At 38.3% G+C, this 16,850-nt stretch overlaps 1 protein-coding gene across 1 annotated transcript in view; it reads right to left on the bottom strand.

Moving 5' to 3' along the window:
- The window catches only part of SPAG17 (sperm associated antigen 17), a 119,561-nt gene that overhangs the window by 84,094 nt on the left and 18,617 nt on the right, over positions 1–16,850 (bottom strand). Inside the window, exons 4-6 of the mRNA XM_075709244.1 lie at positions 10,451–10,582; positions 6,457–6,664; positions 1,749–1,943 (exon numbers count right to left, since the gene is read on the bottom strand). Coding sequence (XP_075565359.1) covers positions 1,749–1,943; positions 6,457–6,664; positions 10,451–10,582 — 535 coding nt within the window. The remainder of the gene's footprint in view (positions 1–1,748; positions 1,944–6,456; positions 6,665–10,450; positions 10,583–16,850) is intronic.

The following is a 16,850-nucleotide window of genomic DNA, read 5'->3' as shown; positions in this document are numbered from 1 at the left end:
GCCCCCACCATAAATTGGTGCATGGGGTTATTCCTCCACAGGTGCCAGATTTTGCCCTTGCCCTTGTTGAATTTTAGGAGGTTCCTGCCAGACCATTTCTCCAGCCTGCTAAGGTCCCTCTGAACAGCAGCACAACCCTCTGGTGTTTCAGCCACTCCTAGTTTTGTATCATCAGAATACTTGCTGAGGGTATATTCTGCCCCACTATCCTGATCATTAATGAAGATGTTGAGCAGGACTGGACTGAGTATTGCTACCTGGGGATCACCACTAGATACTGGCCTCCAACTAGGCTTCATACCACTGATCACTACCCTCAGGGCCAGGCCATTCAGCCAGTTTTCAATCCACCTCAGTGTTTGCTTATCCAGCCCACACTTCATTGGGTTCTTTATGAGGAGACAGTGCCAAAGGCCTTACTGAAGTCAAGGCAGACAATAGTCACTGCTCTCCCTTCATCTACAAAGCCAGTCATTTTATCATAGAAGGTTATCAGGTTGCTTAAGAATTACTTCCCCTTGGTGAATCCATCCTGACTGACCAACTACTTGTCTTTCATGTGCTTGGAAATTGCTTCCAGAATTAGCTGTTCCATCATATTCCCAGGGACTGAGGTGAGGCTGAGCAGCCTTTAGTTCCCTGGGTCCTCCTTTCTGCCATTTCTGAAGATAGGAATGACACTTGCTTTCCTCCAGTCCCCAGGTACCTCTTCCAATTGCCATGATTGTTCAAAAGTTATTGAGAGTGGCCTCGCAGTCATATCCCAGCCAGCTCCATCAGCATTTCTGGGTACATCCCATCAGGTCCCATGGACTTATGTGTGTCCTGTTTGCTTAAGTATTCCCTGACCTGATCCTCTTCCACCAAGGGTATGTGTTCCTTGCTCTAGACTTTCCCCTTGTCTTTGGGGCCTGGGATTTCCAAAGGCCATTCATGATCATAACTTCTATTTCTTCTTCCAAGTACCTCAGTGAAGAGTCTTGCTCTGTGTTTGTGGTAACTTTCTCAGAGGTTTTAGAAGGATGCTTTTAGGTGCCCTGTAAGCCTTCTCTTCTCCAGATCAAGCAAGCCAAGATCCTTCAGCCACTCCTCATAGGGTGGCTGTCTGCTGGAGTCACTCAAGCTTATTGTACCGTGAAGCCCAGAACTCTGGTCTCACGAGAGCCAAGTAACTGGGAATAACCACTTCCCTTGATCTACTGGTTATGTTACTACAGCTCAGTATGGCAACTTTCATTGATGACTCATGTTTAGCTTGCTGTTCACCATGATCCCAGTTCAAGAGAGGTGTTACAGCCTGGGGACAGCTGAGTACAATTGCAGGCTTTTATTCTGTGGCATATTCTTCTCTGGCTGGGGCCACAGTCCCAAAGTAGCCAGCTGTGCTCTTCCCTTGAAATTACCAAATGAGCCAAGTTGCTTAGCAACACACCTTCCTGGCTAACGATTCATAGAAGTATACATTTGATAAAGTGGTGTTCTTTCTACTGCAGAAAACTATGGCTGCAATCACTAACTGCTTAGTCAGTCCCCCCTTCCGCTGTCCAGCTGAGGCAAGTTTGGCAAAACATTTGGTTTGGTGACCAAACCGATGGCGATACCATTTCTGCACTGGCAAACACAGCTGCTCACCGGTAGTATGAACAAACACAAGGCACAGAGAGGGAGAAAACACAGCCGGAACAGTATTTACTTGGATATCAAATAGTCTCCTTTCTACACAAATTTTGTTCTTATGACCATATTACCTTCAGGTGAAAGTAAAGATTGTTCCTGAAATTTAGTTGCCTCCAAGTATGTCTGCAATGGCTTATAATTCTCAGAAGAAATTCTAATTACACTTGAAATGTTAATTCCAAGCTCAGACATCACAGGCAACAGCTGAGGGTTGTGGAAATCCAAAATTATAAAGTAATGATGGGCACCATCATCTGGTTCATCGTCTGTTCAAAACACAACAAAAACAGATTAGCACAAGGACATTCAACAGCTAAACAAAATTCTTTTTTTTTCTTGACTATATAGGAATACTGCAAATTGAAAACAGTTCTTTCATAACCTCATTGGGGTAATTACATGTAAGTCAAAATATTATGTTTTGACTTCACTGAAGTCTTCTGTAGCAAACCACCTAGAACTCAGCCGGAAGAAATCAAGTCAAAAGTAAAACTTGTTTGGAGTAGCACCAGGAGAAAAATTGGAGAAGCTGATTATAACCAGAATGCTAGTTGTGGCAACATTTCTGTAATTGCTTCTCTTTATGAAGAAATTTAGTGTCAGGACACACATGTTCTAATGGTAGTTTAAGCTAGCCTATTTCATCCTGCATAAAGCTAGCCATGGAGCACGCACGGAATAAGTTACTGTGTCTTAGCTGAGAGATTACATTAGCTGTAATAGTTTTGAAGAATTAGCTGCAGGTATGAGCTGACTCTCTGCTGACTGCTCCCTGCCCAACAGGTTCATGTTTGCTAGATGGACTCCCCGCCAAAACCCTCATCAGCTGGTAATACCAGCTCACACTAGTCCTTTTAGTTGGCAAGGGGCATACCCAAATTCATCCTAAAGGACAGATGAGAAGTCTCACTGAGTGCCTGCTCTGTTTGGGCTTATTACTTCTGTAGAAATACACATAGCAGCGTTTCCGTACCAAAGCAAAAGATTAAGCATTATGCAAGTAAAAATGAGCCCTCTAGAAGCTTGACTCTAGTTTAAGTTAATTGTGTAGATTTCCTTTACGGCCCCTGCAGAAGTACAGGCATTCAGATAGGTATCGGCTGATTTAACTCATCCAGCATGGTTATTTACCCTAAGACAACAGAAACCACCTGCTGAAGTTCCTGTAGCTCTCCATCGACTGTGGAACACACACAATTAATGTAGATCCTGCCCTAACAGCAAAACTCAGTTTTATATTCTATTTAGCATTAAGATTCTTTCTTATGTCTACTAACACAACACACCTAAAAGTCCTTTGGCCACTCCTCAGCTCACAGGACTCATTCATCCATGGGAGTTAAAAAGGGCAGGGAAAAAAGGTAGCCTGGCACTGACATCTGCCTGTGCTCAGGTATACAGCCAAGCTGTGCAAATGTTGCTATCACCTGGGAGCAGCAGGCTGGCAACATTGTTCTCTCTCCTCTTCTTGTAACATTAGGTAAACATAAAATAAGGTAGGAACTTGGAGAAAGACTGACTGAGGAAGCAGCCACCACAGTCCAATACATATATTTACTGGACATATATGATCCGAGGGCTGGAGCACCTCTCCTATGAGGACAGGCTGAGAGAGTTGGGGTTGTTCAGCCTGGAGAAGAGAAGGCTGCAGGGAGACCTTATTGCGGCCTTTCAGTACCTGAAGGGGGCCTATAGGAAGGATGGGGACAATCTTTTTAGCAAGGCCTGTTGTGACAGGACAAGGAGTAATGGATTTAAACTAAAGAAGAATAGATTTAGACTGGCTATAAGGAAGAAATTTTTTACAATGAGGGTGGTGAAGCACTGGAAGGGGTTGCCCAGAGAGGTAGTGGAGGCCCCATCCCTGGAGACATTCAAGGCCAGGTTGGATGGGGCTCTGAGCAACCTGATCTGGTTAAAGCTGTCCCTGCTCACTGCAGGGGGGTTGGGCTGGATGATCTCTAAAGGTCCCTCCCAACCCAAAGCGTTCTATGATTCTATATTGCATAAAGCAAAATCAAAACCAGAAGAAAACTAGTGCATTATATCACTGCTAGTACTGAAACTGAACTACATATTTTGATGCCTCAGTTACTGCATATACAATTACTGAGCATTAATGATTTCTGACAAAAAGGACAGATGTCTGCATAGTGACTTACAGAGATCCAAAAATTCCAATGCATACATGCTGAAAAGAAAGACTGCCTGCCATTCAACAGTTATGATTATGCTAATAATCATGACAAGTTGATAATAATCAGTCAGTTCTAATAATCAGTGAGTAGTTCATACTTAAATCATGAAAGACATCAAAGTAAGTAAACTCAAGATTACTCAAAAGCAGAAATATTCCATTTCAGAAAGGTGATAATTTACTAGGGACAAATGACAAAATGACTGTTAACTACTAGAAACAGACACAGATTGTCTTTGAGTTCATAACGGTCTTATATAAGCAATAGCTCAGACTACTCTTGGGTAAAAATTGTGGCATTTTTCTCTCTTTTTATTTTTTTTTTCTTTCCTTGATACAGCTATATTAGAGTGGCCAAGAGTGCTGAAAAAAATTTTCACTGTATCAACTTTAAGGATCATCCAAGGTTCTTCATGTCTTCTGCTCAGACTCTTGTAAAATATGGAATATGCAGGAAGAATTTTAGAGTTCTACATTCTCAGGAGAAAAGTTTCATAGATCTACATGTTCTTGAAACCAAGAAATGGAGCTGGCACCCCTTTGTCCCAAGACACAAAACAAAGCTTTAGCATGAAGTCCTTGAGCACCTTAATTGCCATGTTCTTGAGGAAAGATAGAAATTCCTGACAAAGTTCTTTCAACACACTTAATGTTCATTTAGAACGGTCTCTAGAAATTTTGGCAATACTTGACTTAAATTTCTCCTGGTATGGACTTCTAGGTCGAACTGTCAGGAATTCTATTCCTGACTCTACGAAGAAATGAAGAAGCAATTACCTCTCCATAAAACAAGAGCTGTGTTTTTTCCTGTAGCCCAGGGTGAAGGGCTTGCAGGGTGCTGTCCCTTTTTAGGGTTATAGGTTCCTTCCTCAGCACAACTAAAGGAAGCAGCAAGGTCAGATTACCTTTTCCATTGTTAGGTAGTTCCTTACTGTCTTCAGACTGGAAATCAGTCCACTGAATACAATTTTTTTTTGTGTAAGTCAGAATCAATGTGTTTATTATTAAGCCAAGCTGTGTGGATGCACAATGAATGTGGTAAAATGTTCAGAATGGCTTCAGCTCAGTACAGTCATGACAGTAAAATTAAATACAGCACAAGTGACCAAGCGCGAAATACCTCAATAAGTTCTCCTTTGAGGCAATCTGCAACTATTACTATTTTGTAAATATCCTTGGGACTAATGAGACAAATCCCAGTCAGTAAAATCATAGTTTAACAGCAATGCTAGCAGTTCATAATATAAAGCTACTAAGCTTACTAAACAAGGATGCTTTTCATGGCTGTTAGTTTTTGGAGGCAATTTGTATTTTCCTTACTTTGTCTTCTCATTAGCTGTGACTAACAAGGCAGCAAAGCATGGATATCTTATACAAGTACCCGATGTTTTCTGCCCACCTCTCAAGGCAGTAGAGAGCAAAAACATTGGAGCTGATAAAATTGCTTCTACAGGGCCTAATGGAAGTACATTAATACCCACCCAAAGCCACTCTGTACTGTACATTCTGTACAAATTTTAGTAAGATGACACGAGTTCTCTACATCACTTCAGCTTGGATTCTTAAAGGTATGAATGTTTCTTTGAAAACCTCTTTCAGTCCCTGAAAAACCTTAAAATTATCAAAAGAACGATGTTATACCCAAGTCTTACCTGAAAAAATGAGGAGGTATGCACAGATAGCTACTGTTCTGTTCTTGTGTATTTTTGTCAGCTTCACTAAGAGTCAAGACTTGCTCTAAACCCTTGGACTTTCTAGATGTCTGAAGAGTGCCATTGATCTCAAATGAGATGCAGACAAAGGTCTGATGAAAGAGTGAGGAAAACCTGCAGCAGTTCAACTAGGGAATAGCAGCTACACGTAATGCATCCAAAAATCAGCAAGTACTTCTCCAGCAGGAGAGATCCTGTTTATATTGATGTAGCTCAAACATATTATGGTCAAAATTAAATATAACTGTGATCTAATCAGGTGAGCTACGCACGTTCTCCAAAGTTTTTTGTTCCAGTGAAATTTGTAACCACGGCTGCTATGTATTAAGCATAAAGATTTTCTCAGTACTAGTTAGTATATTATTCCTTGCTTTGTATAGCTCATTTCTGGAGTAGATTTCTTCAGGTCTCAGTTCTATCGACATGTTTTTACACCAAATGAAATCATATTGTACAGAACCTGGCTTCATCCCCAGACAATGGCAGACAGCTCTGTTATACTTTATAATACAAGGAGAAAGCCACCTTTGCATACAGACACAAATGCGTTTAGTTATTCCAAAATCTTTCTGTAAGAAAGATTTTCTGTAGGATTTGTTTAGCTGCTTTCTTTTAGTCTTACACATGCTAAAACATTTTGAAGTCGACATGCTATATATACCTCATCTGTATTTTATTTCTCAGACTGTACAATCTGTTCTAATACTGAGCAGAACACAGTGCCCTCTTTAAATGCAAAGTGGCAATGCTTTAATATTGCCAAATAAACTTTGACTTTTCAACATGGAACAAAACAAAGTACTCTGTTAGAAGCTAGGCTGCAAGATTTCTAGCAAGTTTATCAGGAGCATATGTACACTTTTTACATACCAATGTATTTGTCTTCCTCTTCCACTTCTCCCCGTCGCTTCAGTTGGGTGTCTTTTTTAACAGTGACTGGTGCTAGAGGGCCTACTTCTGTCTTTTTTCCTTTCTTTTCTTTCTCAACTGTCTTGGCACTAGGAAGGTTCTCCTTCTTGCTGGGAGGTTTAGCTTTCTCTTTCCCTCCATCTTTTTCCTTTTGTTGCTCTTCTTCTGCCTGACAAAATGAACAAACTAAGTTCTCATTGTAGCCTTTGTGCAACAAAGGGCAGACTGCTGTAAAATTTTAGTGGTTCAATTTTTTTTATTTGAATACTTTTCCCTCTCAGCCACCATAATGTTGATATGGTGAAGCTGTCTTGAACACTCTGCTTTATCCTTCTCAAACACACCATTCAGTTTATTATATTCTTACTAAATCATAGTGTTAAGATGTCACACTAAAAAGGAACTGTGAGAGGTAGGTAGACGTTATACCTACAAAACTAATGAAACGCATACTGGTAGAAAGACAAGTAAAGAATCACTATGCTTTAGTTACTGCCACTACAGCACTTGCATCAGCCAGAAACCTTCCCTGGACTGAAGGAAAATAAGACAAAAATTAAATTTCTGTTAAGTCTTTAGCATCTCTGTTAACACTCTTGAGTATGGTGTAAAATGGTACCAGCACTATTTTTCTTTGATGTAAGTATCTGTCTACCATAAACTAGAACTGAGAGTCTTGTGCTCATTTCACACAGGATATTACTCAGCCGTTCTCATTATTTTCAAACAAAAACACCTACATTAAGTTCTGCTTGGTAATTTAAGAGTAAAGAATGAAAAAAGATTTTGTAAGTATCCCAAAGCCTCACACTATAAATTCAGAAAGCTCAGAGCCAGTCTAAAATTAAAATAATCAAAATTATATTAAGGTAAAGCAAGGTGCTGCAAGAGCAAGAAAACCTCCACCTTATTTCTACCCAGCAGCAGAACTATGCATTAACCATGCAAGAATGACATTTAAGGATTTTAAAGCTAAATTAAATACAACAAACCAATATTAACTTAACTTACTGTTACCATCCTGCTGGTGTCACTTTAAAGGCTATTAAAGAAATTAGAAAAGCTCTCCATGCAAATGAGATAGGGCAGTTGACTCTACACAGTTGCTTTCCTTAGATTCAGCTGGAAAAGCAGACTTTCCAGATGTAGAAGTTGTGTTTAGTTCAAATTCAAAACCAAAGCAGAAAATCTTTTCCTGCTTTCCCTTCTTCATGTGTTTCCTTTCTGTAAAGTTTAGAAATGCCTTCAAGAGATTCTTAAAACTATTTGTGCTGTGAAATGCGGGAATTTGGATGCTTTCATTATTTTCTTTCAAATCTATTCCACTTTGGACATTTCAAACCAAAGATTTTCATAGTACTGCTTTGATTCTAAGCTGATGAACACATCAAAACAGATGATACAATCATCAGGCTACAAAGTTCACAATCAGCTTTATCTATTGCATCCGCATCATTATGTAATTAATAAAAATAAGCAGAGACATTTCTGAATTTGCCAAGATTCCAACGAAGAACACTAGTTGACCTTAGGAAGTTAAAAGCCTCTCTCCTTTCTAGGACTCCTTCCTTTTCCCCTCAATGTCATATTTCTCTTTCCCTACAAGATGCAGCTTTTTGTGGAGTTTCTAATCTTCCATTAGCTTTAGATTCTGTAATTCTGCTATTTTAAGCTTCATATTTCAGAATCTTACTACCTCAAACATTTTTCTAATTCAGAGACACTTCTTCTCTTCTGCATATTAGTTTTAATGCATACACCTGCCAATTTATGACAGGCTTCTGCTCCTACTGAAATACAGAAATTTCATAATGGTTTATTTTTTTTTATTCACTTTCTGCTTTTCTTCTGTCAATCCATTCTATTAATTGATGTCTATTCTAAAAAACAATGGACAGTTATGTTGGCTTTCTGAGAACTGATCTGCTAGTAAAATCCTGGTTTCAACCCCCAAGTTGTTGGCAATGGAATTTGTACTGTACAAGCTAGTTGGAAAGGATTAAAAAATTTATGGCAGACAATTCAGAGTTAGAATTCTAAATTAAAAGACAGTTTCTGCCCTTTCTGTACTGCCGAGCATCCTCATAGCCAAGAGCCCTCCCAGTTCTTGACTCTGTCTTTGTGACTCAACTGCTGCTCTCATGTTTGCCTGCCATGCTTTGATACAGATATAATCCAGAGGAGCTGACAACTTTGTCTGGATTGCTTGGCTAAAACAGGGAAGAAATTCTAAGTTCCAGAGATTCTTCAGCCTTCAATACTGACTATCCTCAGATTCTCCAGGGAAATAAAATTATACTTACAAGAGTAATCTTGCCAAATCAAAGCTAAAGGCTCCATTTTAATATTGAAGCACCTAATCTTTAAACTTCAAATTTTTGTTTTATAGTTTACTTATCAGCACTGACTGATACCTAACAGAAAAATCTTTTTCTCTCCATTCATTACAAAAAACCTGCTCTACATCTTCAGCCTCTCAATTTTTCTTCAGATTGAAAACACTTTTTTTTTTCCTCAGATTCTTTATATATTTCTATGGCTTACATTATCATTTGCTTATTAATTTTGTAATTGACTTCTATGGGAACAGGACACAACTTTTATCTCTCACCTAGCATTTAATGTTCTTGTGCTTGTGTGCTATACTTCATCCACCAATTATTCCCACAAATAGAATTATAGATAAAGAAATTTATAGACTTTTCAACTATCCAAAATCCACAAAACCATTTTCTTCTTGCATCTTTTACATGCATAGACTGTTTAGGTCTCCATGTCATCACATTTTACATTATAATTTTTGATCAATTAACAGGGTAAACTACTGCAGCAATTATGTGACTTTCTGGTAATGGTCTTCAGCTGCATGAATGTTTGCTGGAAAAGGACTATAGCAAAGACCAACTGTTGAGTAAATTGTTGAAATATACCGACAACTTCTATTTTAATTACAGATGTTAGAAAGCAATTAGAGGTCTGATCTGATTGTGATTCTGTGCAAGCTTGGTGAAATACCTCCTAGAACACACAAGCAATCTGACTGAGGCAATCTTGGAGCTACTAGTGATGATCTTGGAGAGTACATGGAAGTGAGTTCTGGAAACACTGGAAAATGTGGTACCCAGTTCTGAGAAGCAGACTTCAAGATATGAACTATCTGGAGAGAGTTCAGGAGAGGAACAAGCATAATAAAAACTATAAACCATGACATATATTTGGGTTTGTTTAGTTAAATATGTAATAGATTTCTGCAGAATGGAGGGTAAGAACTGTTGTCCCTATACACAGTGAGAAGCGAAGCAGTAATGGGTTTATATTAGAGCAGGTTTGATAAGGTTAGAAACCTTTTCCAAATGGCAATGTTGCAGAGATAGTTAGGCAGTAATACTAATTGCCATAGAAAAATGAAAGCACAGCAGTGGAAGGTTTTAAGAACAGGTTCAACAAACATCTGCCAGGAAGAGTTTATGTATATTTTATCCTGCCTTAGTGCCAGAGAATGGAATAGATAACTTCTCCAAATTTCCTCCAGAGAAGTGGTTCATGATAATAACTTCATAGTGCTGCTCTGCATCTATCCTTGATACCTCTGAAGTAGTAACCTCTGCTACCTTTACTTCAGCAGATATACTCAGCTGAAGCCAGCTTTTAGTTCTCTTTTCTATTAGTTCCAAGACTCAGCTAAGACATTACTACTGATTACTCTAGCAAAGAGTTCTTGCACAATATTTTTTCCTTTCTTTTTTTTCCCCTGTCTCACCTGCATTTGAGTAATTGAGAGCTTCTTCTCCAAAATCTAATTAACTTAAAAATATAAATTTTATTCACATTTCTCTTCAGTTAGAGAGCTAGGAAGTTAAGCATGAGGAGAAAGCTGAATTTATGCAAACAGCACTAGAATGCAAGTGCCTTCATAAAGTTAATTAAGCATCCTCCCTAAGGCATACTACAGTACCTTCTTTTCAGCTTCCCTTCTCTGAAGGTCCTTCTGTTTGAGACAAAGCAGTTGAAATTTCAACAGCTTTCCAGTTAGTGTTACAGGAATGTCTTCACCACTATCCAGAATGGCTTTGGCTACTTCTATCACCTGCAGAGAAAAAGAACCCCAAAATAACTATTACTTATAAAACTTTAATAATGGATTTCACACATATTTTGCATGCTGAAATGAGGAAATGCTATCTCGCATTGTACAATGTGTGGGTCAAAATGGCCACACTTTCAGAAAAACAACATATCAGTAAAATGCATAGCTATTCTTTAGTTCCCAAGACCTCAAATGAAGTTATATCTGCTATAGTATGAGATAAAACTAGAATGGAGAAAACTTCTGTGATTTATGTAAGGGTCAACAGACATACAGTTCTCTCAGTAAAATGTCTTTTTTTTAAAGTTTTAAACAAAGAAGCAACATTAATCAACTATTTATAATAAAGTAATTAATTAAAAGGCATTTAACAGATAGCAAATCAAGGGGAATAGTTTGGAGTACTGTTTACAAAGTGACTAGTGTCTGAGGCACTAGACCTGAATGAAAGATAAAAACTTCTTGAAGGGAATTTTAGAGGGTCTGTCTTGGTGAAAATATACCCCCTCCCTGTGTAATTCTGATTCCATTGGTATGCAGCCTAATTGGGGTGAAATAAGGCTATTGAGTTTTCTTAGGGTGATGACAGCAGCGGGAACATACAGCTGCATTGTCCAGATGTGTGGCATTGACAGGCTGTTTTATGACTATGTTTTTTACAGCTTGTTTCCACTAAATTTCATACAACTCACTAACATCTGGGCCGTTTTCCTTGGAGCCTCATAACCACTTTATTTACTGCGAAAAAAATAAAATAACATAAAAATACCATAAAAAGTTGTTATATGTTTCTTTTCACTTGTGTTGTCTCTGTAATAAAGTTCACCTATGTAGGAAGCGCTGTTGAGGAATAATATAACCATAATATTTTCCTACTTTTGTTTTTAAGCAACCATCAGCTTTATTTATAACCATGGGCTGAATTAGGTGTTACTCAAATGTTCTGACATGTTTCTCTTTTCCCCTCTTGGAGCAATTACAGTTGGGCACATATGGTGTCAATTTTGCTTGCTAACATTCAGACAATGAAGGTGCACACTGCATCTCACTGAACTGTGTCTTGTCTAACACAAACACCACCATTACCTTTGAGCTTTCATAGTTTCTTGCCCAGCTTAGAAATTTTCACTTCTCAAGTGAAACCTAGGTAAGCAAATGTAGCCACTAAAAATGCTTCCCTGAATAAAACAGTCTGGATTCCATTTTGGCTATTATATGCCAACTTATTGTTTCATACAAATGAAAGCAAAGTACAGAAAAAGAAATCTCTTAAAATTCATATTTTTCTGAATCGCGTAACAGGGAGACAAAACAACCAAAATATTTGCATTTATAAATTCTCCCAAAACAATCCTGCCCCTCCAACACTAACAAACCCCATCATCTCCTCAACATACACCTAGGAAAATACATCATTGTTAAGATCAGTTCTGCGTTACATCTTTCGTATTCAGAGTAAGACTGCTTACTGGTCACTATCTCAACAAGCCAACCATAGAACGCTTACTGGAAAGACTCCCATTGACTTCAGAGTCACAGCAGAAAATTGAGGATATGTCAAGAACAGACTTTAAAACTCCTGCAGACTGTAGGCACACTAGAAATTACTAGCTATTCCACTACTAGCTATTCCAACAAAAAATAGTCACCCAGAGCTAGCTACAGGAAAATCTGTGCTCTGAAAGAAAGAGACATTGGTAGAAATATCATTGTAATTTCCCTTAGAGAGAAATATTATCATATAGTCTTTTTTGCAGAAGTGGTGTTAACAGACTATAGAAAGGGATGCTTCCCAATTGCCTAATCTAGATGAGTTGCACATTTCTTGAAACACAATAGAGGGGAAACGGAGGGATTCTGGAAGGATTCCTGAAAAGTGTATATATAGTAACCCAGCTCAATGGCAGTTGCTGATTTACTGTTCATGGAAGAAGGAAGGAATGCTTAGACTCTTTTACAACCCATTCTTCCTGAGAAGTTCAAAGCATTTTACCAGTCAAAAGCAATGCATCATGATTATTCCTACTTTGTAGACAGAGAATGCAGAAACAAAGAGACTTGTCCAAGGTCTATAGTGAGCTGGACAACTCTGAGTGGGTGGGAAGGCCAAATTTTCTTGTGTGAGGTATTACAGAAGTACAAACCAAACTCTATTTAACAGGAGTACATTCCATGACTGTGGAGGGAGGTCAGACAAATAAGACAATGATAAAATGAGTACACTACATTTGGTAATACAAAGAAAGCAATTAGTTTTTCATACAGCAATGTAAAATCTCCTTTATGCATAAGCAAATAAAAAACAATCCATCATCACTGCTAGTTTAAAGACAGAACATAGATCATTCCATGCACAGTAGATAAATTAAATTTATTACACTTATGCATGTTTACTTCATTTGTGGCCCTGTGAATTATGCAGGCACCTTGGCACAAACAGTTAAGAATCCAGAGTCTCAATAAAAAAAAAGCTGAAGACAAAGACTTGGTAAGAGTACAGAAGGAATTTTTTGGGATACTATGAGGTGGATTCATTTCAGATTAGCTATACTTCATCCCAGCAGTGATGACCTTTTTCTTATGTGAGAAACCATGGAAACTTGGATGGACAAACTCAGTTAGATATGGCCTCTTTTCCTTTAAAGGAAGAGGAAACTTAGCATTCCTCACACAGCAGGGGTCACATTTGTGAAGTGCAGAAAGGCTTCAGTGGTGCAGTATTTGATCTCATATGGTAGCAGTATGAACCATGCAGAAATTTAGCTGCATGGTGCAAAGGGCATGTATTTCAAGCCATTCAAACACTGCATGAGTGCTTGTAGGTGACACTATACTATTGGCAGATACCAGCACCATTGAGATAGGAGATGGGTCTTAAAAGTTAGGGAAACATTTAAAGCCAGAGTCTTTATGGTATCTTTCTTTGAAATGCCTCCTTTTCAATATACAGAATCATTGTGGCTGCTAAATCATAATCAGAAAAGCTTTCAAAGTGATAAACTGCATTATCAACTTCCGCAGCTTTATCACTACTTGGAAGCAGTAGCATCATGTGCTAGGAACAGTGGTCAGCCCATTTCATAGTGTACTTCTCCCATATCCAGGGTGAGCTTTCTAAAGTCCCATCTTCCCTGTTGTTCTTGAAACTGTAAGAAATCCAGGCCATCACTTATACCTCAGACTCACATAATACTTCTTAAAAGAAACATAATGGTTCCTAGAACTCCTCAGTAATTCAAATCCTTTAGTAGCTGACAGTTCAAGTCAATTTGAAGCAGCAGAGCCATCAGTCAAGAGGCTATATGGATTACATGTACCAACCAAGCTATTATTTACTGTTCAAATGTATTTTCCTGAGCAAGCCAATAAAAGCAGGGGAAAAAAAGTGATCTTCACTTATTACAATCTGCCATCAGTATTGTGAATCCCTCACAAGCAGCTTTCAAGACAGACTAGGGAACAAAAGCTGCATGTGTCGTACTGATAAATTTCTTTTGTCCAAAGAAGACTTCTTTACACATACTATTAAATATTTCTCAATCTGCCAATGTCATTTCATTGACTATAGCATACTATGATCAATCATTTTGAAAGTATACCAGGAAGGCACTGAGCTGACTCAAACAACTTCTTTCAGATCACACCTGCAGTGTGTTGAAAGGCAATTTAGCTTCTACTATCAGATCATTCATCTAATTTCATTTTTCCTCTCAGAACCTCTTCCCAACTATGATGTCAAAAGATCACTTGCTTAATCATTATTCTTCATTGGTGAATTAATGTCTCACAATTCGAACTGAGCTTAAGGACTCATGTAAATCAGTAAATCAATTGTATATCTAAACAGAGCTCCATATAAAGCTTATGTATCCACAAGGTAGTCTGTAAAACTTAAGCTAAGCCAATGAATCATTTCATTAATCAATGAAGACTCTACTGACATGTATTCCAGAGAATTAAAAAAACCTAAAGTGTATTTGATGACTCCTCTGCCCTCAGAGTCCTTTTCAAACAAACCTACTAAAATAAGAATAGGACACTTCCACTATTGAACAACACTGAGAAAATACTGCTGTTCATGTGCTAAATATCTGCCTTTCTATTGTGAGAACATTTCTCAAAGCAGCAGCAATGGCTGCTTGTGCACTAGAAAAATATGTTGTCACTCATATGAGTGAGTCTATTTTTTGCCACATCACAACACAGCTTGATCTGGTTAGCAGCAACCTAGTTAGAAATATCCATTGTAAGAAGGTCTGTTCTTTAAACCTCTCTTGACAGAAAATGTGCAACCTCAGGGCATATCTTAACTGGTTTAATTCCAGCAATGCAGAATGAGAACTTTCTAAGACGTGTACAGAGTATGTGTCTTAGTGTCACAAGTACTTAAATACTGTTTTAAAGGAAATACAAACAGATGAAAAACCTAATTTAAGTAAAAATACATTACATAAAAATTAGGGCGACTTTCCACCTTGGTTTCATTAAAGAGCTCATACAAGGGCTCTCACCATCTATGACATGCACATCCTATGGCTTCCTGACCACCTGTTACCAAAACGAACTGCTTTAAGGGAAGACAAAATATAATACAAACATCCAGTGATTCCAAAGATCAGTCATTAGCATTGCTATCTCAGAAAGGAGGAGTTTTATACATAGGAAAGGTTTTCTCATATGATCCTTCAGATACCTGTTTTAACACTCTGGTTGAGGGGGAGATAAATAGCATTTAAGGGATTTCTGAAGAACTCCTACAGAACCCAGACCTTTTTTAAAAAGAGAGGACAGGCCAGTCTGCTGTGATCTGTGCTCAGAAGGAGATATATTGCTATGATCAAATCTTGAAATGTCTACATTTCAGTAGTATGAATCTGTCCAGCAAGTCTTTCCATTGTGGAGTAGAATATTTCATGCTTCCGAGAAGCAAACTGTCTCCAGTAATTCCAGCCAACTGGATCCACACAATGAACATTACAAAGCTGAACGATTTAGTCACGCTTTTCTAACATTGCATCTGGCTAGGAAGAGAACCTAATCAGAGGTGGAACAAGAAGATTTAAGAAGCAAAGTTGTCTCATCAACCCTCGTACTGGCAGAACCCATCTAACAACATCTTGCCAGAGTTTCCTAAGCCACCTCAGAACTCATGGGCCAGGAAGTCTCAATGGCCTTGTGGGCTTGGCACCACAAAACTCCTAGGCAGGATCTTTCCACCTTGGTCCAGCTTTGCAACAGGGCTTTGGGTTTGTTTTTTTTTTCTCTCTCCTTTCCTTTGGTGACAAAGTTGCTCTACTTCAGAAAAATGTCTTACGCTCTATTGTCCTTAATTAACCAATTATAGTCACCTGAAATTTTTGAAGGCAACAAAACAGAGCACAGCATTTCCTTTGGCTACTCCAGAGGGTCCCGCTACCAATTTAAGGACAACATTCTTATAGACATAATTGTTGTTTGCTCTAGTTACACAGAGATTTCAACAAAATCTGCACAGAAAAAGCAGGAAATTTTATACCAAGTTCCATGCATGCAGGAAACCTTGTAATCTAGGAAGTAAAACCAAGGTCTCACCAGTGTTCTAAAGCAGATTTTAAATTGATGAATTTCAAAAGGAATCAAGTTTCTTTCCTAGAAAATAAATCATCAGCAATTTTAAGTTTTATGAATGGCCTCAGGCCAAATAATTACAACTAACAGTAGTAAAATAATAATACATGCAGATGGTATTGCTTCTAGAATCCTAGAATTAGGATATGAAGAAGAGTCACTATTCTGAAATGGAAAGACAAGGTGAACATGTTTAATTGTCTCATGTAAATAACTGAACCCGACCTCTCATATTTTAGGAAACAGAAAATTAGACGACACAGATTGTTTTCCGGCAGGAGCTCAAGACTTTTTGCCCCAGTTTCAGCACTTAGAAATCCTGGTACTTCTTAACATGACATATTGTCCTTAGAGGGGTTCCTGGAAAGGGATACTGAACTGGAGAGACTTTAGAAATTGATTACAAACAACTACAATTTCTAGAACTGACTGGTTCATAGCAACAACGACAGTTCAGTCTCATGGAACAAATAAATCCCAAATGGAAGGCGTAATATTTGATAACTCAAAGGACTACACATGTCACTATTGATCATGCAGTGGCATCGGATGCTCTGACACAGCAAAGGCTGATGCAAAGACATGGTGGTATGTCTTTACTCTGGGCAATATTTTATTCTTTTTAGTTGGCATGGGTTTCCTATATTTTAAATAAAAATCC

Source organism: Pelecanus crispus, chromosome 1, assembly GCF_030463565.1.
Source record: "Pelecanus crispus isolate bPelCri1 chromosome 1, bPelCri1.pri, whole genome shotgun sequence".
NCBI classification, from domain to species: domain Eukaryota; kingdom Metazoa; phylum Chordata; class Aves; order Pelecaniformes; family Pelecanidae; genus Pelecanus; species Pelecanus crispus.
This window is presented reverse-complemented; position numbering and strand designations above follow the sequence as displayed.